Genomic DNA, 26,071 nt, shown 5'->3' on the forward strand with positions numbered 1-26,071 from the left:
TTTTATTTTGTAACTAGGGGTCTTGTGACCTTCTGAACCATGCAATAAAGATATGATCCAAACTCACCCTTCCTGTCTATGTAGAGGATAAGAAAAATAAACCCCATCATCTAAAACAACTCAGAGGTCCTGTCTCTAAACCATTCAAAATTCCTTCCAAAATCCCGTAAGACACAAACACCCTGCAGTCAGAACAGGCTGCTCTGACTCAGCCACAAGCCCAAGCATGAGATCACAGAATCACAGGATAATGAGGTTGGAAGAGACCTCTGAGATCATTGAGCCCAAGCTATGCCCTAACACCTCAACCACGTCCAGTCTTTTTTTAAACACATCCAGAGATGGTGACTCTACACCTCCCTGGGAGGAGCATTGCAGTACTTTATTATTCTTTCAGTGAAAGATTTCTTCCTAATATCCAACCTATACCTTCCCTGATGTAGCTTGAGACTGTGGCCTCTGGTTCTGTCAGAGACCAACCCCACCTGGCTGCAGCCTCCCTTCAGGAAGGTGTTGACAGCAATAAGGTCACCCCTGAGCCTCCTCTTCTCCAGGCTAAACAGCCCCAGCTCCTTCAAACGTTCCTCACAGGGCTTGTGTTCCAAGTCCCTCACCAGCCTTGTTGCCTCCTCTGGATGCGCTCAAGCATCTGGAAATCCTTCCCAAACTGAGGGGCCAGAACTGGACACAGCACTCAAGGTGCAGCCTCGCCAGTGCCCAGTGCAGGGGAAGGACGAGCTCCCTGCTCCTGCTGGCCACACAATTCCCAATGCAGGCCAGAATGCCATTGGCCTTCTTGGCCACCAAGGCACACTGCTGGCTCAAGTTCAGCTGGCTGTCAACCAGCACCCTGTCACAGACATAGTTTATGAAAAATCCTTTCCTTAGGATTTTTGCTCAGAAACGAAATGTAAACATTGATTATCTGCTGCTGTGGAATGCAACAGGTGCATCTGTGATTGGTCTCATGTGGTTGTTTTTAATTACTGGCCAATCACAGTCCAGCTGTCTTGGACTCTCTGGTCAGTCACAAGATTTTATTATCATTCCTTTCTATTCCTTGCTACCCTTCTGATGAATCCTTTCTCTATTCTTTTAGTATAGCTTTAATATATCCTTTTCTTTTAATATAATATATATCACAAATTAATAAATCATCCTTCTGAAACATGGAGTCAACATTCTCGTCTCTTCCCTCATCCTGGGACCCCTGTGAACACCACCACAGCACCCCCAGGTCCCTTTCTGCCTGAACACTGTCCGGCCACAATGCTCCCAGTTTGTAATGTTGTAGGGGATTTTTGCGGCCAAAATGTAAAACTCAGCACTTAGACCTATTAAACTTCATACTGTTGTTTACCTGTATCTGAAGATGACAAAGTTTTGGACTCTGCCCATCCATCCAACCGATCTAAGTCTCTCTGCAGAGCCCTCCTTCCTTCAAATAGATCAACACAAGCTCCCAGCTTACTGTCATGTGCAAATTTACTAATGAAGGACTCAATGCCCTCATCCATGTTGTCTATAAAAATAACTAGAACTGGTCCCAGTACAGACCCCTGAGGGACACCACTATGCAGCACCATTCACCATCCCTCTCTGGGCCTGGCCATGCAGCCAGCTCCTAACCCAGCACAGAGAGCTCCTGTCCAAGCTGTGTGTGAGCATTCCCAAGCAGTTCCTGAAGGAACAGACCCACCCCAAAGCCCCAACCCAGCAGTACCTCTGCAGTGATGGAGCCCAGCCCGGGCCCTGGCTCTGAGCCGCTCTCCCCGGCCCCTCTGCTCAGGGCAAAGCTGTGCTGGCCACAGGGCTGCTTCCTGAACAGGTCCAGAGGGACAGTCACCTGCCCGGATAAAGGACCTGCAAGAACACAACCAGCAAGGTCAGCCCACAGCTAAAGCTGCCAGGATGGGTAAGGGAGAGAATATGGGAAGGGAGGAGAAAAATTCAGGCAAAAAATCGCAGTAATTGGTTCTACACCACAGGACAGAGAAGTGGCAGTTTACAGCTTTTCTGCCATTTTATGACTACTCCTCAGCCTGGCCTAATACTGCGAAACAGGAAAGAATGGAACCATGAAATGTTACTTATTTACTGTTGTTTCTGGCCATTATTTTTCCCTTTATATGCAGAATATCTAGGGAAAAAAAGGAAACAACTATTAGGTTCTTGGACAATCTCCATAACCAGTTTCTGCATCTTTCACTTCAGAGGGCAATCTGGATTCCTAGTTAACTGGTGTATCACAACAATAGTGTTTAATTTGAACTTTAGTAAAACTTCAGCAATTCTCTTGCTCCTTCCCTGACTTTATCAGCTCCAATAGACCACAACAAATTATTAGCAAAGGTACTAATGATTTAAGAGATGAAATTCTAGTTTTCTGTACAAAGCAGAATGTTTAAAAGCAATAAATTCCTACACTTCTCTGGTCTTTTGGGGTCAGGTTACCACAGAACATGTGCTGAGAATCTGTATTAAATTATTTTCTCAAACACAATTTGAACAGGTGTAATAAACTCTGGTCTATACCTGTATTATACAAGTAAGGATTTACATTATATCAATATAACTCAGCACCTTGCTCATTAATGAGTCTTCTATTTAAACTTTTTGGAGAAGAAAAGCTCAGCAGGTATGGAGGGACAGAGGGGGAGGAAGAAAATTGTCAGTGCAATCCACAGGGACCTTTTTCTTCAGGAAACCAGGCTGAAAGTTAGGATGCAGAACATTTCTGGTGTTGTTTGAAAGATAAAAGATGCTTAGGTACAGTCAAGACTACTTTCTGTCCAAAAAAAACATAAGTTTGCTGACTCCACATACATATTCTTTTAAAAATAAAAAGTAGTATCCACATCACAATTTTTTTTAAGCTTTTGACTTTCCAATCCCTCCAATAATCACATATCATAAGCAAGGTATTGCACAATTTGTATATCTAGATTATTAAAAATATTTCTGAAACAACAGAGTTGAGCTGTAAAAATGTTTGACCCCCCATGTTTTATATTTAATCCAAATAAATATAATAAATATATAATAATATAATTATATAATAATATAAGATTGTAAATATATATAAATATAATCAGAAGTGGAGTGTTTTACACCTGACTGTGATTTTCATAGCTGAATTGTTAGGCACTCTCTGGAACTTGAAAAGGAAGGGTTTACAATTAACCCCTATGATTCCCCTTCAGCCACAGAAAGAATTCAAAAGCTTAATTTGAAACCAAAAAGGTTCACAGTGGATCTGTTAGAAGATGGAAAAATACAGGATATCAGCACCTGGAAGACTCAGTATGTTGACAATCTAGAAAGAAACTCAAAGATTCTCTGTAACCTTAACCCAGGCACCTGGTCAGTGTATTCTCCTTCCACCCATGATTTCTGATGGATCTCACAGTTTTGTGGCCATCCAGAAATAAAAGGGGACTTCTGTCAACACTCAGCAAAACTCACAGGCTGATCATGCAAAATAACTCAGCCTTAAAATACTTACTATCCAACTTTCCATCTTCTACTATTTGCAGTTGCAATGCTTTAGATTTGGCACTTAGTTCACTGTGAAGGAAACAAAACCACGTTAGGTCTTTGCAGCTCAAGCAGATTTTCCTTCCCATGTAGGTTTTCCCCTTTCCCCAGCTTTTCTCAGCCCTCTCCAAGCCAAACACTGCACCTTGCAGGTGGGTAAGAATGACTGAAGGGATCACAGTAAAAAAACATGGCCTGGGTCACTCTCCCACTTTTGCACAGGTTTAATTTGTTGAATTTCAGAGCATTTTCTACTCCCAGGAGCTGGAGATGGTTCCTAGTCTGACTGCTACACCACAACACCAAAAAGTTTTGTTTCTCCTGGCAGGATCAAATTTGTGAGTCAAGATGCTGGAACAGACTCAACCAACATCCCTGTCAAAGCAGGAAAGCGTCCTGCAAAAACAGGACAGATGCAAGAAAACAAAAGCAGTTACAGCTTTAAATGAGAAAAGTCAGTATCACTTTTCCAAAACAAGACTCGAGGATGCTGCAAGCCAACAAGGAGAGTTTCTGTGTGACAAAACCCAGGTGAACTATTCTCAGAATTACACATCTGGTACTTCCTAAGATGGACCAGACAACAGATACAAAACCTTTCCTCTGACTGACACAGTGGAGCAAACTGGGTGCCTGCTGAGGAACCCTGCAGTAAAACTTTATTTTACACCCTTCTCAGCAGGCATTCTGCCAAAACCCCTCAGGGCATGCAAACATATATTAATTTTGCCATGTCCCCATTTCAGAGTGGTGTGATCCTGGCTGCAGACACCCCACCTCCATCAGATGCTGTGTACATCATCTATGCAGCAGATTTTAAGTTTTTCCCTGCCATTCCCACCCTTCCTGCACCCCAAAACTTGGAGAGGAGCACCCTGATGTCCCTACTGCTGCTTTGCCATGAAGCTAAAGCAGAGTCTGACATGGGGGTCAGTACTGTGGTGTTCAGAGTGGAGGATATTTTTGGCTCTGAAGAAAGAAAAACGCAGAGGTTTGTGTGTGGGAACTTGAAAGAAGTTCAAAAACCCCTGCCAAAATCCTAATCATTTATCTCTAAAAGCCCCCAAGCTTACCTCATGCACTTCTGAAAAGCAGTGTGGAAACCTCAGCATTATTCCTGGTGTCAAGGCCAAATTCCTGTCAAGTTAATCACATCCTGCCTGCCCTCTCTCAGCCCTTTCAGCTGGAAAAGGGTATTATTCTTACAAACTTCCTGTCCCAAACTGCTGGGAACTTGTGTGCTCTGCAAGCCTGAGCACGGGTGCTGTTCCACCAACAGATGGCCGAAGTGAATCACAGAGCCACTGCTGAAGCACTTTGTGATACTTCAGAAAACAAAGTTATCACTGAATCCCTGCTTTCTTAAACTCATGCACCTCAGAAGCCATTTTTGCTCTGCTGTTAGAAAGTGAAAATAAAAATAGTTTTAGAACTGCTCACTTCTGACCTTATTTACAGCAGCTGTGTGAATCACAGAATAATGTGTAGGCTGCCTGAAAGTCCCTTTTTTTGTTCTACAGGAGAAAGAAAATCTAGTTAAGTTTTACAATCCCTCTTTAGTCATGGCCACCATTCTTTTAGATGCTTTTACACATTTGCTTTTTTCACTCAGGGGAGGGAATGGAGAGACATTAGATACCCTCAAATGCAGTTTTCACAGTAAAGTGACTTCAAAACCTTGCTAACAAAACCTAGTAAAACCTTGCTACACCTTGCTGGCTTTTAGGCAGCTACACTTTGCTACCTAAGAAGTGCTAATACTTCTTTTCTGGCACTGTAGGAAAGCATGAGGTGATTTATTATGCCTGTGACTGCTGTCATTTACTAGAATCATGTCTCTACCATGGAACACCTAGAGACTTGTATCTCATTTCCATGCAGAGGGTAATTAGAGATCCTCAAGTCCCCACCAGCTCCAGATTTCTCTGAGGCCACAGAGACAAAGTCCAAGAATGGACCTATTTCAAAATGCCACTCTTCTCTCACACAATTCAAGGGAAAAAAAAAGGTGCTTTAGTGTAAAAGTATTCTCAGTAGGTAAGTTACTTACAAGATAAACTCTTCCTTCCAAAAGGGATGTGCAGCATTTTTGGCTACAGAGCTGGAAAACTTCTGCATAGGGTCATTCAACTGAACTATACACACAAGGTCTGTGCTGCCTGTAAGGGCAAGAAAAATCAGTTATTAACAATAAATAATAAAATAATAATATTAATATATTAATAATAATAAAAAACAGTTATTAATCAGTTATTAAACAGTTATTAATCAGTTATTAATGCTCTGTCACCAAGAGGCCACTTACTGCAAAGAAACCCCTTTTCCTTGCACACTGCATTTTTGAACAGATTTTGCAGACTTCTTCTCACCCTCCCACAGGATAAATGCCTTCCCTTGGCTTGTACACCGAGGATATTCATGGCAAAGGTCACTATTGCATCACTGTTGTCCTATGAACTACCCTACACACTATGAAACATGACAGCCCGATTTAAATCCTGCCATGAAGCAACAAAATGCAGGCATAAAATGATCCAAAAAGATGGGGAGACAAAGAGTGAGCAGGTGATGTTGTGGGTGTGAAGTGGGGAGGGAGTAAACTTGTTTACAAGCTGCTTTAAAAAAACCAGAAGTTTTCTAAGTTCCCCCTGGTCACAGTCACAGTGGTTTATCTGGAGAGGAAAATAAGCTTTTTCTGCTGCCAAGTGACTGGTGACAGCAGTGCTAATTCACAGCGGTGCACTTCGGTTTTAAACAAATTTTAAAGCACTGCTGCAACCTTATCTCTGCCTTGATCTCGGAATTTGATAGTGCTGCAAATTGGCATATTAAGAGTAGTTCTACTGCTCCAAGGGGAAATAGTTTCCCTGATGTGTTCCTCTTAAAACAGTTTCTTTAATACGACTCTGACAGCATCAGAAATAATTTAAACCCAGACTTCCAACACATCGAGGAAAGCAACAAAAGCTCAGTCCTGACTGTGTGCAAAGCAAACAAAAGCTGCTGCCCCCGGTTCTCCAGAAGAATCTGGGTTTGTGTTTGCAATGAGCAGCTCTCAGTTGCTCTCTGGGGATGCTCTGGGGCCATGGATCAGCCCTGTCTCAGGCACAGAGGCAGCCTGGGCCTGGCAAGGTGATTAGAGACAAAGCACTGTGTACACACACACAGCTTATTTGGGATCCAAGCAGAGCCCAGAGTAAGCGGCTGAGCTGCTTTCACAGGGGCTGAGCCTGAGCTCAGGGACCTGGGCTGCTTTCTGCTCCCCCAGAAGCAGAGTTCCAGAAGCGCTTTAAAAATATTTTTTTTTTTTTTTTTTAAAAAAAAGCTCTGCAGAGATTTTTAGGGGGATCACTTCCAACCAGGATGAGTGAAGCAGTCTGGAATACAATTATCTCTGGGCTTGGTCCTGCTGCCACGTCCTCAGCCTACGGCAGGGACCCTGGAACTCCACCTGAACCACAAACCAACTGTACCAACAGGGTATTGCAGCTCTTCTGCCCTGCTGTAAACAATTTACTGCTTTTTCCTCACCAGCAGAAATCACTTTTGCCTTTAGTTATTCCCTGTAGAACATGCAGCACAAAATCTAGGGTGACCTTTGTTTACATACACAAACTAAGGAGATAAAAACAGGCACAGCCCATAAGCAGAGACCAGTTCTGCTACTGGATATTCACCAGCTATTACTGGATCAGGTCTAAAGCCTATATCATAGAACAGAGCAATCCAAATAAGAGTCACTAACTACAAACCACCTGCAACCTACTAAGATATCTACAGGAGATCCAGAGTTCCTACAAATCCTGTCACTAAGATATCTACCAAGGAAAATGACATCTACAGAGCTCCTACAAACCCTGCCACTAAGATATCTACAGGAGATCCAGAGTTCCTACAAATCCTGTCACTAAGATATCTACAGGACAGCCAGAGCTCCTACAAACCCTGCCACTAAGATATCTACAGGAGATCCAGAGTTCCTACAAACCCTGTCACTAAGATATCTACAGGACAGGCCAGAGCTCCTACAAACCCTGCCAGCATCCATCAATCATCCATGGTTTCATCAGCATGGACAAGCTGCCCCTCCCCAGCCCCTGTGTACCTGTGCCTGAAATACTGCACACTCCCATGGAGCCTGGGCTCCAACAGGATAATTCATTATTATTAGGGAATATTAATTAAAAGTCAGCCAGTTATGTCCAGAAGCCAGCACCTTTCCAGCTGTGCAGGATTCTCACTGGATTTCCAGTGTACCAGTTAAACCCCATTATGAAGCTTTATTTCTCATCCTCAGTTCCAAATATTTACACTCCAGGAGCTGCTGGGAAACCAGCAAAATTCCCTCTATCTCCTGTTAGAATGCAAATGGGATTTTGCCTCCCAACAGCTGTGTTCCCAGAGCAGAGCACATGAATTGTCTCCTTTTCCTCTTGTTTTTGGGAAGGTGCAGGGATTTTCAGAAGGTGAATCTCCTGTTCTATGCACAAAGATATCTCATGTCATCTCATCTCATGACTTTTCAAGAGAGGCAAAATGACCCAATCTTTTGGAAAGTTTAGTCTGCACTACAAAATTGTAGGGTAATAATAAATCATAGAATGGTTTGGCTTGGAAGGGACCTTAAAGATAATTTCATTCCAAAGCCCCTGCTGTGGGCTGGGACACTTTCCACTTGACAGGGTTGCAGTTGCCAGCATATTTTATTGATAAAGGACATTTCACAGCCAAGAGTTCCAGAAGTGCTTAAAAATAAATTGGTTTTTTTTTTTAAAAAAAAAAAAAAAGCTCTGCAGAGATTTTGAAGGGGATCACTTCCAACCAGGATGAGCAAAGCAGCATTACACATGACTCTAGGGCAGAAAACTATTACCTCTAACTGAAAAAAAGGAGAACAGCAAGCAGGATGTATTTATCTAAAATACTGCCTTGCCCAATTTAGCAGCCACAAGCTTCCATTAAAAATCCTGTCACAGAATTGTTTAGTGGCCATAAACAACAGAGCCTCCAATCTGTATTTCTGCTCAGAGAATCTGAGCTGTGCCTGAATCTGCACCTGGAGAAGTCTGAGCCTTGCAAGACAGGCCTGGTGCTGCTTTCCAAACCCAACACTAACTCCACTAGGATTAGGCAGTGACCTCTTTTTTGGCTTCATTCTCCACTTACAAGAGGCACCTTCTTCCTTTACCTGCACTTCATCAGGGGAAAATGTCCCTGACAACAAAAAAAATACCTTTCAGGAGTTTCTAATACAGGAGGAGAGTTTGAGATATATCTGCAAATCACTCTAAAGTAAAGAAAAGTAAGGTAACATTGAATCAAGCCAATGACATTGCCAGCAGCTAATGGAGAGTTGGATTTGAGCCTCTCATCTTGGGAACAGCCAAAGTGAGCACTTTTAGAAATTAAAACTAAAAGCCAGAAAATAATCAGCCAGCTTTATATATGTGGTCATTTCAATCTGTTTTCAGCAATGATGGATTTGTACAAGAAGAACAAGATGTTTAAATACTCCAATAAACTAAAATATACATTAAGTCAGCATTGGCACAGGTTGCCCAGAGAAGCTGTGGCTGCCCCATCCCTAGGAATGCCCAAGCTGGGACAGTGGAAGTGTCCCTATCCATGGCAGGGGTGGAATGAATGAGCTTTAAGGTCCCTTCCAACCAAAACCATTCTGTGATCCTATGAAGCTTATTTCCCAAAATACAGCAATTTCTTACACCTTCTTTTGAGAGCAGGCTGTAAACCAGAACTTCCTTATCTCAGCTGAAAGGAATGTGAGAAACAATTGCTCACTTTGAAAATTTAAAAAGGTTTATTAAAGCTTAACAAAGATACAACAAAGGACTGCATAAGGAAAAAGCTGCAGTGCTGGGAACTGCCCCTCATGCACACCACATCCTCAGTTCATCTTCAAGGTGGATGCTCAGGCTTTTATACCCCTGGGGGCTGCACCAGCCAGCCCTGGCCCCTCCCAAAGTCTGTCAGTCAGCTCTTCTGTGCCATTTATCAGTGCAAACTGCTTTCTTGTCACTGGATTGGAGCTCAGCTGTTGCCATGCCTCACCCCCTGAGCACCCCCAAGCTTTTCCATTCCCAGCTGCCCCATGCAAGGGACACCTGTGCAGCTTCTTTGTACCTGTCCTGGACAGCCCAGGCTGTGTGATGGCAACAATACAGGGGGGAAAGGGAATATGGGGAGAACAGAGGACACCTAAACCACAACATAACTATACATCACTAAAGCTTTTCTTAATATTCACACAACAGTTATCTTTTAATTGTGAGACCAAATCCTCTCACTATCCATCTGTAACAGTAAGAACAGCCAGCCCAGGCAGCCTGAGGAGCAGCAGCAGCCCTGGGGGGCAGTACCTGCAGCACGGAGGTCGCTCGGTGGCTCCAGCGCGATGTTCCTCAGCAGCAGCTTCAGCTCGTGAGCCCTCGGAGGCTTGGGAGGACTGGTGCCCTGAGGGACAAGGCTCAGCGTGTTCTGGACATTCTGCAAAAGGCAACCAGGACAAGGGGCACTGTGCATGTACCAGCACCAAAGCCTGGTGCCATGCTGGCACAGGGAAGCTGGGCTGGAACGCCAACAAAGCCACAAGGGAGGTGGGACCACAAACCCTCCACTGCCATGGGCTGTGCTGTTCTAAGCATGTGTCCCAGTTCTTGTCACTGAACACTGTTAAATTTACTCATTTGTGAGTCATGGATATGTAATAAAAGCATGAAGGACACTTCTCAAAAGATTTTGGAAGGAATGAGCCTTACCTGAACCTCCTTTGTATCTGCAGGCCTCACACTCAGCTCTACAGATGGAGAAGCTGAGCTGAAGAGGTTCTTCAAGACATCTCTGAGTGTTTCAGATATTGCACATGTCCCTGCTGTCTGCCCCTAGGAGGAAACAAACAACCAGGCTTCTCAAAACTCAGAAGTTGAGGCAAAAATTAATTTGGTATACATCTATACCATCAAAACCACCTAACATTAGCTCTGTCAGAGAGAGACACGGTTTCTGTTGCCAACAACTGAATTTAACAACAGATCATACAAAGAATTACTTAAATTTCTTCATTATGCATTAAAGAATTACACACTGAAAAACTCATGCTGTTCTGAGAGTTAGGAAGACACAGCTGTCAGCCACAAAACCAGGAGTTTCTTTAATAGTTTTTGTCTTATGATGGTGTTTTAAAGATTCTGCACTGCTCTGTACTCCCTGAGAGAGCAGATCAGGTCATCAGATAAGCAGATCTGCACCGTTCCACTGATTTAATGGGAGTTATGCCAGCTTGCAGCAGCTGAGAAGAAACTAATCCTGTGCTGCACTGAAAAAAAAATTATAGCATCTCCTGGAGATCTTCAACCTTGCTGGAAAGTGCAGTACATGGACAGAGTTGTGCTGCTCTGGGGCACTGAGTTGTAGTTTGCCCATAAAAATCTCACAGCCATCTGTGCTTAGCCCCACAATCTCTGAGGGGTCAGAACACACCAGAGTTTGTGCACACACATGTAGCTTCACATGATTAATTCTAAGGTGTATGAAGAGACTGAAGTGCCCCTGCCCTCCCTGTGCTCCTGGAGAATGCCTGCTTTCCCACAGCAGGCTCCTCAGGAATTTTTGTCTGCTCAGGTACCTACAGGGCACAGATTTTTAAATCAAGCTGTCCCAGAAAGGCCAGTCTGAAACCCACCAGCTCTGAAATCTCACTGAGGTTTCTTTTCTAAAGGAAATAATGAAGTAGGAGACAAAGATCTGACCTAAAAACAGAGGACACATCCATCATTTTTATCTGATACCACACCACCACATTCACTGATGTGCTGTTTGCATGACATGTCAAAGAGATTGGGAGTAACAGCCCTTCCCCAGCTACCCAGGTGTTACAGAAACACTCAGAAATCCTGTTGTACTGCCTTCTTACCTAACTGGCCTTTGATGACATGTTCAAAACATACAACAGTCCCACAAAAATCTGCTGCATTTACACCACATGCCCTCAAATAACCACCAAGGAAACAGATAATACTCATTCACTTGAATAAAGATCACAGTAAATCAGCTTTTTAAAGCCTTAGTAACAGCAATTTCATCACTTAAGTTACTGAAATAAGCAGATAAATTATGGTTAGTCTTCACTGTTTTGGAGGTAATTTCCCTCCCCTGCTCTTACCTAAATTGTAAAATCCCAGTTACCTCATGTGCTTTGCCATCAGCCTAATGTGACATCTGTTATTTAACAGTAACAACAGCAACCTCAGTCACTGGACTTCTGCTCACAGGTATTTGCTGTTGTTTCCATAGTTATTTGGAAAGGAGATTGATTAAAGAGCCTCCTGTCAGCTCTCATTTTTAGCCATCCTTTTTTTGGAAAGTTACTCTCCACCACAACTCCCTTGACAACCCAAGCCACAATGGCTTAACTGCCACCCCAAAATGATAAAGACAACAGGTTTCACTTTGGTTTCACTTGGGCTAGGGGTGTACAGCACAGCCAGCCTGGGGCACATCAGCACATGATGTAAATTGTGTAAATCCAAACCCTACCAGTCAGCCAGGTTGCCCAACACCACTCAGGTTCACCCAGCCATTACCCAGAGAAAATGGGTTATTACCACCCAGCTTGGGTGATGTCAAAACCACTGTGCAGATAATCACAAGTAATTAGAGGTATTTATTTGTACACACAGCATTGCTTCTGAAAGAGGAAGAAAACAAAACACAAAAGCTGACATTGAAGTTTAGGAGCTGCTCCTTGCTCACAGGTTGTAGCTGTTTGTTTATTGTCTCTCCTCTTCCGTAAGTGCTAACACAAACTTCAAAAGTGAAAATAAAACCCTGTAATGAATAAAGGACTTAACAGGCTCATTCTAAACATGCAGGCAAAGCAGAACAGGTGCAACTCTGCAAAGCTGGACTTGGGCACCTAGCAAAAAGCTGATTGTGAAGCCCAGTGACTGCACCAGAGTCATCTGTGTTTGTCAGGAAGGGTTTAACAGTTAATGACTGCTCAAATGTGGATAATCAACATGCCACCCCAGCATGTGAAGGTCATTTACATGCTATGTGTGCATGGTAAATCCTACATTAAAACACACTTCAAAAGGCTTCTCTGTCTTTAGTTATGAGTTTCACATTTTTATAGACAAAGGCTGTGGTAATAAATTATGATGATTGTAGCTCTCTCAGTAGAGAAGCAGCTCTACAATAAAATTACTTTTTAACAAGGCCTTCAGTCAAGAAAACAAGTTCACAAAATACAAACAAGTCTTCCCCACAGCTGTAGGAAAAGTTAAATCACCACATTTGTGCCAAAAATAAAAAACTGTGAAGGGTCAAAGGCAGAAGAGAACCCAAGCCAAGATGAAACTTGCAGGGGATGGCCCAATGAATCAGTGCTCACACACAAAGATCAGGTGCAATTCCAAAAGCAACAAAATATTTTTAGATCATCCATCATTTCCTTAAATAACTGTATTTTTCACAGCCATTTCTGATCTATTGCTGCCAGACTTCAAAACTGATTTAAATTAGGGAAGGAGCAACGTTTTAATTGCTTTGGTGGAAATACCATCACAACTGGGGTTTTTTTATTATTTTAGAAGTGTTCTGAGAGAAGATATTTAGGAACAGACATTTTTCACACCTTGAATTTAGATGAAAGATGTTTGCAAAGTCATTTGTCTGTCAAATACAGACTTGTTTCAGTGATCTTGAGAGGTGTTGCTGGATTTCAGAGGTGTAGTGGTTTGATAGATGATCCAAGGGAAATGCTTTACACCACATTTTGGATCAAGGGGATGGAGACTCATCTGTTCTACCATTACAACAAATAAAACTGACTGACCTCCTGCACTGCTGGCTGGATTTCAAAGTTGATTTCATCGGTGTTAATGAGGAGCCACTCAACTTTGACATCTTCTCCTTTGTCTTTCACAGAGAGCTGAAGCTGTGGACAGGAAAAGAGTTATTGTAGAGTTGTTGTGGTGTCCTGTAAGGAAATTGTAGGTCAATCTCCACGCTAAGGCTCAGCACAGGAAGAATGACATCAGTTTCTGAGTAGATAATTTCAAAGTGAAACTCTAAGGAGGCAGAAGTTGCTTGAGCTTTGAGAGTTCATGCCAGTTAAAAAAGGGAATTGTTCTAGATATTCAAATAGTCTACAATACATGTTATTTATCCCCAGTCTCCTGAAGAGGCAGCTTAATTTCTGTATTTACCACTTGCCCCAGAGGGGAAACAAAAGGAAAGGGAAGAGAGAACAACACTTAAGACTTTTCACCTGCAGGTGGACTGGGGACAGCTTCACAAAATAGGACTGAGCTTCAGCAGCCGCGGCCGGAGGGGCTGAGACAGCAACGAGGAATTTCACAGAATCCCCCACAACATTGCAAGAAACCACCTGGAAAAAGGAAAATGATGAAGGGAAACAAATGGGAAAACAAATTAGTCTTCAGAAGGTCTCATGAAGGCAAGAAAGAAAATAAGAAAGGAATTAGAGCTAGCAGAATTATGCTAAGTTGCACAGGTGGGAAATATCTAAGCAATTTCATTCATGTTCCCACCTCCTTCTGAAAGCACAAAGTTCAAGTGTTCGAATCTGTACATGAAATCTAATACCTGCAAATTATGGCATTTCCCAAAATTTCTTTTGTATTATTACCTAATTCAGAAGTAACTCCTTGCCTGACAAGGACTCCTTTCCATTTCACAAATCTATGTATTAAAAGGTCGAAGAGGGCAAAGATGTTTTTTCTTCTTCCTCTTCTGCTCTGAGCAGCAGCTGATTTACCACACAATCTTTAGTTCAGTGAAACTAAAGAAAATGTGAAACTGGAATAAACCTGCTGCTACAGCAGAGGATTCTGTCTGAGTAATTCCAGTTCTCAGTGGGTAAGAAGGAGCAGGAGCCTTTAAGAATTTATTCAAACCTTTGACCAAACCAAAAAAGCCTGAAATGTGGTGACAAAGCTAAATGTCTGGGGAAAGTCTGAGTGCCACTTGACTGCAATACACTTTTAGGAGCAGTAATTTAACTTGTTATCACACTGAGTTTGTAAACAGAGGACAGTTTTTGCTCCCTCCCCTCTGCAAACTGACTGAGCTGCTGGAGCTGCCAGGCAAAATTCCTGGAGTGTGCAGAAATTCCTGGAGGGTTCCTGGCAGCACGGGAAAGCCCATGGGGTGGAAGTCAGGAATTATTCATCACACCACAGAGGCATGTTTGTTTTGCAAACAGATGTGCTGGTGGTGCAGGAGAGCTGTTTGCCACTGTCCCTCTGTGGTTACTGTCCCCACAGCTCCACTGTGGGAAGGACAGCTGGGCTCTCCTCACACTGACTCAGGCACAGAGAACCAGGTCAATGCAATGCACAGACAAATAATTCCCTGCAAGGTTTGTCTGACAAAAACTCTGCATGCTGCTATTAAATTGTGTTTGTGCACTTACTGCTCCAATTATGGGCACTGGAATTGAAGCTGAAAGCTTTGAGAGGAATCATGTAACTCCTGGAAGATCCTTATCAGTCTCTCCTTAAATACATTTCATCTCCCTGGGCTCTCTGGGGTACATTTTAAGGATGGCCAGGGCTTTATCGAGGGCCTGAGTACATCCATTAAGGTAGAGACTTAATTACAAAGGAGCAGGGGGTGGGGAGGTGGATATGACAAATAAAAATCCCAACCACACCCCAAGCAATAAGATTTGCCTTTTCAGGTTATATCTTTGCAAATTATAGTGTAGAAGTGGACAAATGAGTTTTCCTCACCTCTCCCCTTTCCCAAAGTCCAGATTCCTTCAGAAGTGACTTCTGACCTTAATCCCACACAAACACCACCAACACCCAGTATTATGGTAAAACAGAAAGGATTTTTAATAGCTAACAAGAACAAAGAACCCAGCTGCTTCCAGCTGCGTGTTTTACTTGTAGCTGACATGAAACACAAAATCATTCCTTTCATTCAAAGGCTGACACAGTGACACTTTAAAGATTCCAAAAAGGAAAAGGTTCTTTCCTCTTTTTTGAGGAAAAAGGACAAAAACTGCTTCCACTTCCATATACTAAATGCAGTGTTTTATCATCCATACATGTTTTTTCCACACATCCATAGGAAGTTCAATGCATTCAGAACAAGTTGGACTTGCTGTACATGCAATGCAGAGCCATTCATCTGGAATTTCTGGATGTCCAAGAGCCAAGGTTGCCAGGTACATGGTTGATTAATGTTTTTAAAAGAAATAAAAGTGTGGCCAGAGAGTTGACAAATGAGTTCATGTGTTGTCATTTATTTCTTAAATCATGTTTAATTCCAAGTAAAGGATGGAAACAGACACTGCAGTTGGTGGAACTTTCATTTTTCTTTCTGCATTTTGTCAAGAGATGCTAAGTCAGTTTTTTTAATGTATTTTTACCTTCCATTTCAAAGCCCAAACCAGTGAAGTTTGGACTTTTAGTCTCCTTGGTTAATTTATTTCCTGCCAATGACATCTACTAAGCCCTATTCCCCTTCTGCCCTCACTTTTACTAAAAAAACTGTGGCACTCACATACAGCCACCTGTCAACTTTTAATCCAATCATCAAAAGGAGCGGTTCCATGTTTGTAAATGGAAAATAATATGTATTTATGTCAGGTGAATCCCTTCGTTCTGGGAGCAGGATAGATGATGGAGTCAGAATACTGAGAGAAGCAGAATTCTGGGCTAGAATTTGAAGAGAAACAGCTTTGTTTTCATCTCCAATGCTGCCACAAGTGGTGAAAAGGTGATTAAAGAGACTGCAACTGCTGCTTCCCTTGCTGAGTGACATTCCTTTAGAAGTGTAGCAGGTGATTTTGATAGACCCAAGCAGAAATATGTAGGACACTTCCCCCATGGCAGGCACACAAAGAAAAACACTGAAGCTTCCCGTGCTCTGCTCCTTTTTCCCCTGCCTTGTTCCAACCTGCTTCTTCAAAGTCACTTTCTCTGCACAGATGAAGAGCTGCAGAAGGGAGGGCCAGGCAAAGCAGCCCTTTCTGGCTGGCAGGGGGAGAAAGAAGGAGAGGTGTCCACAAGAAAACAGAGGAACCTGGACTGATAGGAAGAGAGTTCTTCAATTTCATTTGTATTCCTCGTTCTCTCTCCCACTCCCCTTACCAGAGACATCCCCAGTTATCAACCCTTTGTGTTTCAGAGTCTAGAAAACCTCTCACTTTAATAACAAACTGTTCTTTAAAAAACCAAGCCCTGCACAGCAGCTGGGAGCAGCTGATTCTGAGCTCCCAGAGGAGTCACCCCTCAGCTCCCTCTTGTGATCCTACCTCTGGGCAAGGCACATCTCCTAAATCAGCAGAAACAGGGTGAGGTGAATTAGCAGTACAAATAAACCAATATCAAGGTATTTCCTTCCTCCAGCACCTCCCTTGGCACAAACACCCTTCTCTCCATGGAAGGAGTTCCCTGCCCTTCCTCTGGTACCTCTGTGTCCCTGCTCCTCCTCAGTCCTCTGCCATCCCTCCCCATGCACAGCTGGTACCTAATCCCCACTGCCAGGGTTATTCCTGCTGTTTCCAGCCTCTCCTCTCCATCCCTGACCTGACATCCTCATCATGGGATGAGCTGCAGTTGCCAGAACTCCCAGAGCTGGCTGGGCTCAGTTCCCCACATGGAAAATGCTGGCAACTCATCTCCACTGAGCTGCAGATGCTGTGACACAACCTGCTCACACATATCTAAAACTCCGAGTACAATTATCCTAAAAGCAATTCTCTTCCAGATAAGAAACCACAGGAACAAAGGAGACTGAAAAAGCACTGTGGGTTGAGCAAGATTATTCTTCTGAGAAAGTCAAGTGTCCAAACTTGTGTACTCAGAGCTATTAAAATGCTTCCCCTGCTATGCCCTATCCCTCTATATCCAGACTTTTCCCCTTTGCAGTTCCTCTGCAGTTTCAAAACCTGTTTTTCCCTTCCTGAAGTAGCAGCAGAAGCTGCTTCATCTCAATAAGCACCATGGTGCCCCTGCTCCTCACACACGGTGCCTTCTTGCCTTGAGGTTTCAGTTTTGGCACTGGCACACCATTAATTTGTGCATTACACATTCCCTTTTCTTTACTCTTCCCTCCCCAAGTGCAGCAGCAGGTTCCTCCCCTGGCTGTGACTTCAGGGGGAAGTTCTGACAGCCCTGATGGGGAACATTTCCCTCACCTTCCCTAGGCCCTGACCACACCACATGTGTTTGTAAAACCCCCAGCAGAACAGGCCTTGATTGCCTTTTTTGTTTGTTTTCTAGAAGGAAATTCTTTTTACTGCACTTGGTATTTACTTCCAGAAAGAGCAGGTTACTTGAGGTTACTCAGTAGTATGTAAGTAATACAAATATTTAACATTTTCACAAGAGAATCAGAATTAACCATGAGGCAGCCACACAGTGAAAGTTGCCTTGATCTCACTCTAAGATTTAGGACCCTCACAGTTTCCCATCTGTCTCACAGGGTTTTACTATGAAAAGGTTTTTCTTTTTGGCATGGAAAACTTATCTTGTCAATGGCCACACAGACAGTTTGTGTGCTCAGCTGAAAACCTCACCACAAGAATATTTTTCAAGTCAAAAACTTCTGCCTTTTGACAGTCATTAGCACTCAGCTGTTCAGAAGAATTACATGATCTTCTTGGTTACCAGAGCCAATTCCTTCATTTCTTCTGGGGTTTTTCCAGCTTCTTCTCCACTCCTTTACCCAAACAATTGACCAAGTGGCCAGGACAAATGAAGGGGAGATGACAAATGCAATGTCTAACCCAGGCAGGTGTGGGTTTTTAGGAGCCAGTATCAAACTGAATCTGCCTACAAATACAGTGAAAACCTCAGACCAGTTTTCCAAATGGTGGTAAACAGCACAGTGAAGGCAGGTGAGGGATGGACTCAATGCAGGAGAGAGAGTTTCCATGTCAGCAACAGAAACAAAGCAGAAGTTGATGGAACATGTGAATTTATCCACTCCTTTGAGACCAACACATTCAAATTCAAATAGGTGGAAAAAAATGGGGAGTGAGGGAATGAAATAAACAGGCAGAGTGTACAAGGAGACAGGAGAGGAAGGACTTTCAATCCACCTAAGAAGTTCAAATGAACATCAAACAGTGCAAAGACAGGACTCAGTACCTATATTTCAGAAAGGGGAATATAAATCAAAACCAGAACTAGAATTGCTAGTTTGGCCTCACTATCATGCAAACCTTTCCAAACCATCTGAGACCCAGCAGAGTGCAGACACAGAGACCAAGAGGAGACAGAAAAACCTGGAGAGGTTTGCCAGCTGTGCTGTGGTAGCTTGGACAGTAATTCACTTGCAGAGCCAGTCTGAGGTGCTCAGGCTTCCCTGACCCCTGTGCCAAGCTGGCAGATGTGGCACAAGCCTGAAGGAGGCTCACACACATCTGCAGCAGCAGCTGAAAGACAGAGCCAAACTCAGGATTGTAGGAATGTGTTTTTTGTTGATGGAGTGACAAAATTATTTTTTATTTTTTAAAAAGGAAAAAAGCTGAGGTTTTTTTGTTTTGGTTTGGTTTTTTTTTTTTGGTTGGTTGGTTTTTTTGGGGGGAGGGGTTGGTTTTTTGTTTTGTTTTGGTTTTGGTTTGTTTGGTTTTGGTTTTGTTTTGGTTTTTTTTTCTACACAGGATCACCTCCAGTGAAGCAAACAAACTCCCATCAGGATGTCCTCCCCTCCCAGGCACTCAGCTCTGAAGAAGGCTGGATCATTATGTTGTCTTGTTTACTTCTGTAGGCTCACCCCACTAACAATTAAGCTTTTACTCCATCACTCCCCCATTAAGGGATGTTTGAAAGGGAGAGGACAGTACAGTGAGCAGGGAGGTGAAAGCTGAAAACAGGTCACCAAAGATTCTTTCAGGCACCAAACCTATCCCACAGTTAAAAGTGCAAAATACCTCAGGAGAAACCTGAAAGAAAATGTGGTGCTCACGAAAGCAAGCTGGGAATCAGCAACATAAAGGAAGATTAGGTCATCACAGAAGAAAGCTGAAAGACCTTGAAAAGCAGGAGAGGAATGCAACACAAAATACAGAGTGTGTGTGTGTGTAAGAATTAACAACTCCTGCTCACACAAAGGACAGTTTATTATCAGGACAGCACCACAGCGAGAGAGACCTTGATGCAGCAAGGCACTCATAGCGTGAAGGAGCCACAGGAGAGGCAGATTGGAGCCCAAAACCCCTCAGGAAAGAACTTCCAGAGCCAAAAAGAAGCTGCCTCCTTGCATTGTGAGACTTTACCTGTAGGGCTGTGCGGCCCTTCAGCCATCAAGCTCAAAAACATGGATTTAATTGGAGCTGCTGCTGAGAATGGGTGCACAGGAGAGACTCGAGAGAGGACAGCATTGTAAAAGGAGATTTAAGGAGCAACTTATGCAGGCAAGCTAAACAAAAGCTGGAAGGAAATATAATCCCTTCATAATACATTTACTGACAGCAAGCACCATGAAAGAAGAGTAAACATATTAAGAAGAAAGGATTATATTAGTGCAAAAACTAAAAAAAGCCAAGGAAAAAATCTCCATGGGCTATAATTCCATCTAGGCTTGTAAAAAAACCCCAGTCATTAAAGCAGCAAAGATCTGGGATTGCTTTTGAGGCAAAATGGGGAGTTAAAAGACAACAGGAACTGTACATCACAGTCAGCATAGTTCACTCCACTAAAAATAATCAGAAATAAACACCAGGAATGGTCTTAGGAGCGCAGCAGTGACATTAAAGGAATGGCACTCTGAAGGAATTTTACCCCTTTCCATTTGAGTACGAAGCAGAAAAAGAAGGGAGACCTCTGTCACAGCCTGCTCCATCCAAACCCTCTGTGCCAAGTCCCCAGCAAGAGAATCCTCTTTTTCATTGCCTTTTTTGTTGCTGTTTCTGTTGTGAAGTTCAAGTCCTCTGGAAATAGACTGCACTAATGGAAAGGCTGGCAGAAAAAGCTAAGACCAAGAATATTTCTAATGTTTACTTTATTAAAACAAAACAACCAATACCACACAATGAAAACAGGCCACTTCATTCTATATATTTAGGCTCTGGCCCAAAATTGGGGTGAAGGCAACACATAAATAAGGCTTTATCAAGGGGCAGTGTGGTGTAACCTCCAGCCACAGAGCAGCTCTGTTCCTATCACCACAGCTTGGGCCAAGCTGAGAGGCAGCAGCATTCCAGCCATGTCTGCAGCACTGCACTGCGCAGCACACACCAATTTCTGTGAGAACTTTGAGTTTGGGCAAGCTGCAGAGAGAGATTTTGATTTCACAAGCAAATATTGAGAGTTTGAAGAGGATGGGGGGAAAAAAGAAAACACCAAAAAAAAAAACCCCAAAAAACAACAACAAACAGCCTTGGTATTACCTCAGGAAATACAAGACACAATTATCATATAAGAGAACTCCTGAGGTGTTTAGAGAAAGGTATGCATTTAAAGAAGAAGGAAAAGTAGCTACCAGACTGCCACTCTAAGGTTATTATACCCTGTAATTCAAATAAATATTCAGGTTGTACCTTAAGTAAAGGAATAAGAATGATTCAGAGAACTTTTTCCAGCAGCTGTGCACAAGACTACTGAAATGGGTTTTGGCAGTGTTCAGAAGAACCCAGTGTATAAAAACAAACCTTTTTTTATTCCAATAAATTTTAAAATGTGCCTCTATTAGTCTAAGCTGTTTTGAAAGCACATCAGATTTCTGTCTGCAGTGTAACACCTCCATTAAGATGCTGGAATGGCTCAACCCAGCCCTGCCTGTCCCTTCCAGCAACATTTTAGACACTGCACTGCAAGACAGCAGTTTTTTGGTGCTGTTATTTGCAGCAGCTCTCCCTGGGGTTCTGCCTTCACACATGACACAGCACATCAACTTCAGACCTAGCAGTGCCCTCTCCTTAAAATCTCCCATCCTGGCATCTTCCAGTGGCACAGAGTAACACTTGTGCCAACCCTACAGCCCTACCAAATCCAGGCTCTCCAGCCCCACTGCTGGGGCAGGGATTTTATTACCCATTTATTTCAGGGTACTAAAAAAAAATTTTTAAAAGGGAGAAAATAAGTACACAAACAGCTTTACATGCTAACAATCCCCAGCTGCCACCAGTCAGGGTGTGCCTCTCAGTTGTGTATCAGGCAGATAAGCATGCATAGTTTTCAAAGGAATCATAGTAGAGCTGCTTAGCATCTAAATCAGATGAGCAAAGCAAAATAACAAAGCAAAACTAAAAGAAAAAAGCATTAGGCTAATTTGATGCAGGTGCCTAATGTAACCAGTCACTAGGACAAAAATGCAGGAACTATCATTGCTAATAAACATATATAGGGGTTTTTTTCCCCTTTTAAAGCATTTTTACTGTTCCAAGAGTCATGTTCTTCCTTATTTTAATTTTACAGGCACTGAATCACCTCCTAGTATTTACTGTAGGAGAGGAGGGAAGAAATCACTTGCTCCTCACTGAATACAAGGACCAGCAGAGTGAAGACTTCACCCTCAGGACTCTGCACCTGTTCCATTGATCCTTACTCAGCTCCACATAGGAAGCAAACCTGTCATCAGCCACACAAACAGCAAGAGGAGACAAAGATTTTTTGCCAGTGCCAGGAGAGAAATTTCCCTCTTCTCAATGCAGTTCCCACTACACACTTCAGCAATGGGATGGGGGAACATCCTCAGGAGGAGAGGGCTGCTCCATGAGCTCACTGAGGGTGTAGCTACAAACTTGGCATAACCCTGGTTATTGTGCATTTGTGCCCTGGAGCACATTCTGCTCACAACATGCAAAAGAAGTGAATCAATGCAGGGAGTTTGCACAGGTTCTTTAGAGGGGCAGCCTTTTACTTGCCTCAATAAACATAGGTCAAGGGTACAGATCTGTTGACAAATAAATTTCCCACTCACACTAATAAAACATTTCCTGACCCAAAGTACACAGAAAGGCAACAAATCCAAAGTTTACCTTCTCTCCAGCTGACTTTACAATGCTGGTAACTTCTTTAACTGCTAGCTCAAGTGGTTCTGCTGGATCATCTTCCTCAAATGTAAGCAACTGAGAATCCTAACAAGAAAAAAAAAGAAGCATCATTAGGTGATGAACCCATCACTTGAAAACAAGCGATAAAAATGCACTGCCAGTCAAGTTCCTGGAATTGCAAATGTATGTCAAAACTTCCATGCATTAATTGCATGACACCTCACTACATAATACAGGGTAGAGCCTGAAAACATATACTTAGGACATAACTATGGGCCTAATCATAACTCATCTTTCCCTGTAGTAGAATATCAAGGTACACAGTGCAGAGCCAAGTCCATGAACAACAACAGAGTCCAGCTAAACTGCTGTTCTTCAGCAAAGATTTATCAGTGCTGCAGTTTGAAAAGGCGTGTTTGGTTTGGCCCACTAATAGGGCTGCAGTAGGCTATGCCAAAACTAAGAAACCCCAAATATCATCTTGCAGAGGTGAGGAAAGAAGCCTTCCCCTGCCCAGCCCACCTCATCAGTGGAGGCAGACAGTGATGACAGCCACTCAATCTTCACACAGACAGCAAGCAAGGCAGCCTTGGGCACTGAGGTCATACTTTCAGAAGCATCAGCACTGCATTCTTCACCTGCTACCCACACGGAGCACTCAGCCCCGCTTCCCTCATCACCCCAGGTTGTTTTGCACACAGGAATTTCATTAGCTTTGTGCTGCTGACATTGTTTTGGGAGGCTGACAGCGGGATCAACACCACGCTGCAGTGCCAGGCGCTGAACTCCCGGCTCCAGCTCTCACCTGGGCAAGGAGAGTGTGCCTGTCCCTGTCCCTTCAAGTGGCTCTGCCCTCTGCTCAGGGACAGGAAGCTGTCACTTGTGGCTGGTTACTTTCAGTTCCAGCACCTGTGCTCAAGCTGTCTGGACCCTTCTCTTCCACCAACCTTCATTTCTTAGCACAGCCCACTCATTTCTCAACCACACTGCATGATTTCAAAGGGTGCACAAAATACATTCTTTCTACTGCCCAACTTACAATGATACTTGGGAAGTGTTCATTTTTATTCCTTATCTTTCACACACACATGTTGCCCCATTCTTCCTTCTTCCCCAGCCTGCTCTCTGACATGTAAGAAGGAACCTCTTCGGTCTGGGACGCACGCAAATTCAGAGAGCTGGGGACGTGCCACTTCCTAGAGTTTATCCTCAGCATTTTGCACTGACATGCCAATGCCACTTCCTAGAATTTATCCTCAGCACTTTGCACTGACACGACAAGGGTTCAGTCCTCAGGACAAGGAAACCAGCTTGCCACAGCCTCACTTAACCTCCTCACCTCATCGGGCATACCAACACACACCAACGCGCAGGATGCCACATTGCACCTTTTCCAGGAAGGGCAAGTTAGCATGGCAAGAAACCCCGCGTTTTGTGCATCCTCCCTGACCCGGGTACAGGCAACCTGACCAAACCCTGAGCATCCCATCCAGCACCCAGCGGGCTCGGAGCCACCAGCCCCTGGAGTTACAGCACACACAGCAGGGCCTGAGGCATGGCGGGGGAAGCCCAGCTCTGGGAATTATTTGCCGAAGGACGGGCCCCAGGCCCAGGCCAGGAAGTTTCCATTGTTTCCTCCTCCCCACGCCCGAACAATGTTATCGGCGGACCGAACCCCTGCCAGGGGCTGCGGGGGTCGGGGCTTTCCTTCCTCCCCATCCTTCCCTGCTCCTACTCCGCGCCTCCGGCCGGCTCCCTGCTGCAATCCCTGCCAAGCAGCCACCGAACGCACACGTGTAAATATTCAAACATAGACGGAGGGTCAGTCACACACCCGGCACATCCCTGCAGCAAGTCCCGGCGCCCCTACAGTGGGGAGCGCCCGGAGCCGCGTCCCGGCGCTATGCCCCGCGGCAGGGAGGTGCCGGCCCCGTCCCGGCGGGCGCGGGGGAGCCGCCGCCGGCCATCCCCGGTCCCTTCCCTCCCTCCATCCATCACCTGCATCCCGGCACTCACCGCCCGCTCCGCCGCCTCGGCTCGGAGCGCCGCCACCCAGGCCCGCCGCCACTGCCGCCTCCAGCTGCCCCGCGATAGCGCCCAGGCCAGCACCGAGCCGCCCTCCTCCAGCAGCTCGTCCCGCTGCACCGGCGGAGCGGGGGCCGGCGGCGGGCGGCCCCTCCGCAGCGCCAGCAGCGCGTACTGCACCAGGTACACGGCCAGCGTGGCCAGCGCCGCCACGAAGAGAGCGACCAGCGCGCCCCAGCGCAGCTCGGCCAGCCCGCCCGGCAGCCACGCCATGGCTGACCATAATGGGGCCGCGACTCCGGACGGGTCCAAGGCGCGCCCGGCGGGGAGCGGCGGCCGCAGCCCCGCACGGCTCTCGCACGACCCGCGGGCGCCGGCGCAGGCACCGGCGCTGCCCTGGGACGTGCCGCGCTGCCCCGCCCGCCCACGGCGCAGTCCCCGCCCCAGGGCGGCGGAGAAGGGGCCCGGCCCCGGCCGCATGCTCGGCCCGGCGCCGGCTCTGGCTGCTGCCCAGCGGGGGCGGTTGCCAGGCGGCGAACGCGGCCCGCCGTGCCCCGCTGCGTGGCGGCGGTGGGCGCCCGTTGGGCCAGGGACGGAAGGGGGAGACGGGCTTGGGTGGGCACCCGGTGCTCCCGGGGGTAAGAGGGGTTGGGATGAGCCCCTGGGGATACGACAAGTTCATGATGTGCTCCTGGTGCTCTGGAGTAAAGGGGCCCAGGGTGAGTTCCTTGTGCCACCGAAGGTAGCGGAGTTCAGGCATCCGGAGCCCCTGGGGTAAAAGGACTTGGGACGAGAGCCTGGTGCCCGGGATAGAAAGGCTTGGAGTGGGTGTCCGATACACTGGAGGATAGGGAGGACACGGAGGGGCACCCCATTTCCCAGAGGTAGAGGGGTTCGCTGTGAGTATGGGGCAGGTGCCTGCTCTGCTTCTTCCATAGTGTCTGTCTTTACCTGTGGCAACTCCCAAGCAAAGACCCTCGCCTGATTTTTCTTTCCAATCCACGTTCTAAAACAACCCTTGATTAAGTTATGAATGCTGGTCATGCAATGTCATTGCAAGATCTTGCTCCACTTGGCTTTCAGCCCCTTCAGAGCTTTGCCTTAAAGGGCAGGAACATCTTTTCCTTGCTGGAAACTGGAATTCCAGACCATTGCAGTGTGTGCCATGGACCACAGAGGGGAATTCCCAAGGCTCTCAGGGCGCTGGTTCTGCCTCTCGAGGGAGCTGTGCAGGTGCAGGTGACAAGGTCCCAAAGCCACATGGGCTCCCAGAGCAGACAGCAAAGGCTTCTTGGCTGGACATTCTCAAGCACATTCCCAGCTCAAAGCAGAGGCAAGAAGAAGAGGGAAGACAGGAGCTGACAGAATCCCGGAATGCTGGCGGCTGGAAGGGACCCTGAGCAGGTGTTACAAACCCATGAGGGAGAGAGGCCTCTGCCCAAATGCAGGTGCAAAGGAGGCCATATGAGGACAACATACGGATTTTATTTACCATGGATTTTATGTGACAAGAAA

General features: G+C 45.1%; 1 protein-coding gene across 2 annotated transcripts in view; it reads right to left on the minus strand.

Moving 5' to 3' along the window:
• The window catches only part of C2CD2 (C2 calcium dependent domain containing 2), a 40,645-nt gene extending 15,686 nt beyond the window's left edge, over positions 1-24,959 (minus strand). For both annotated transcript variants that reach the window (XM_064705673.1, XM_064705681.1), the window contains exons 1-9: positions 24,548-24,959; positions 22,517-22,615; positions 13,826-13,945; positions 13,391-13,492; positions 10,314-10,436; positions 9,915-10,041; positions 5,588-5,696; positions 3,506-3,567; positions 1,724-1,863 (exon numbers count right to left, since the gene is read on the minus strand). In XM_064705673.1, the coding sequence (XP_064561743.1) occupies positions 1,724-1,863; positions 3,506-3,567; positions 5,588-5,696; positions 9,915-10,041; positions 10,314-10,436; positions 13,391-13,492; positions 13,826-13,945; positions 22,517-22,615; positions 24,548-24,829 (1,164 nt within the window). In that variant the 5' untranslated portion in view covers positions 24,830-24,959. The remainder of the gene's footprint in view (positions 1-1,723; positions 1,864-3,505; positions 3,568-5,587; positions 5,697-9,914; positions 10,042-10,313; positions 10,437-13,390; positions 13,493-13,825; positions 13,946-22,516; positions 22,616-24,547) is intronic.
• Between the last annotated feature and the right edge of the window lie 1,112 nt (positions 24,960-26,071).

The sequence above is a fragment of the Zonotrichia leucophrys genome, chromosome 1 (assembly GCF_028769735.1).
Source record: "Zonotrichia leucophrys gambelii isolate GWCS_2022_RI chromosome 1, RI_Zleu_2.0, whole genome shotgun sequence".
Lineage (NCBI taxonomy): Eukaryota > Metazoa > Chordata > Aves > Passeriformes > Passerellidae > Zonotrichia > Zonotrichia leucophrys.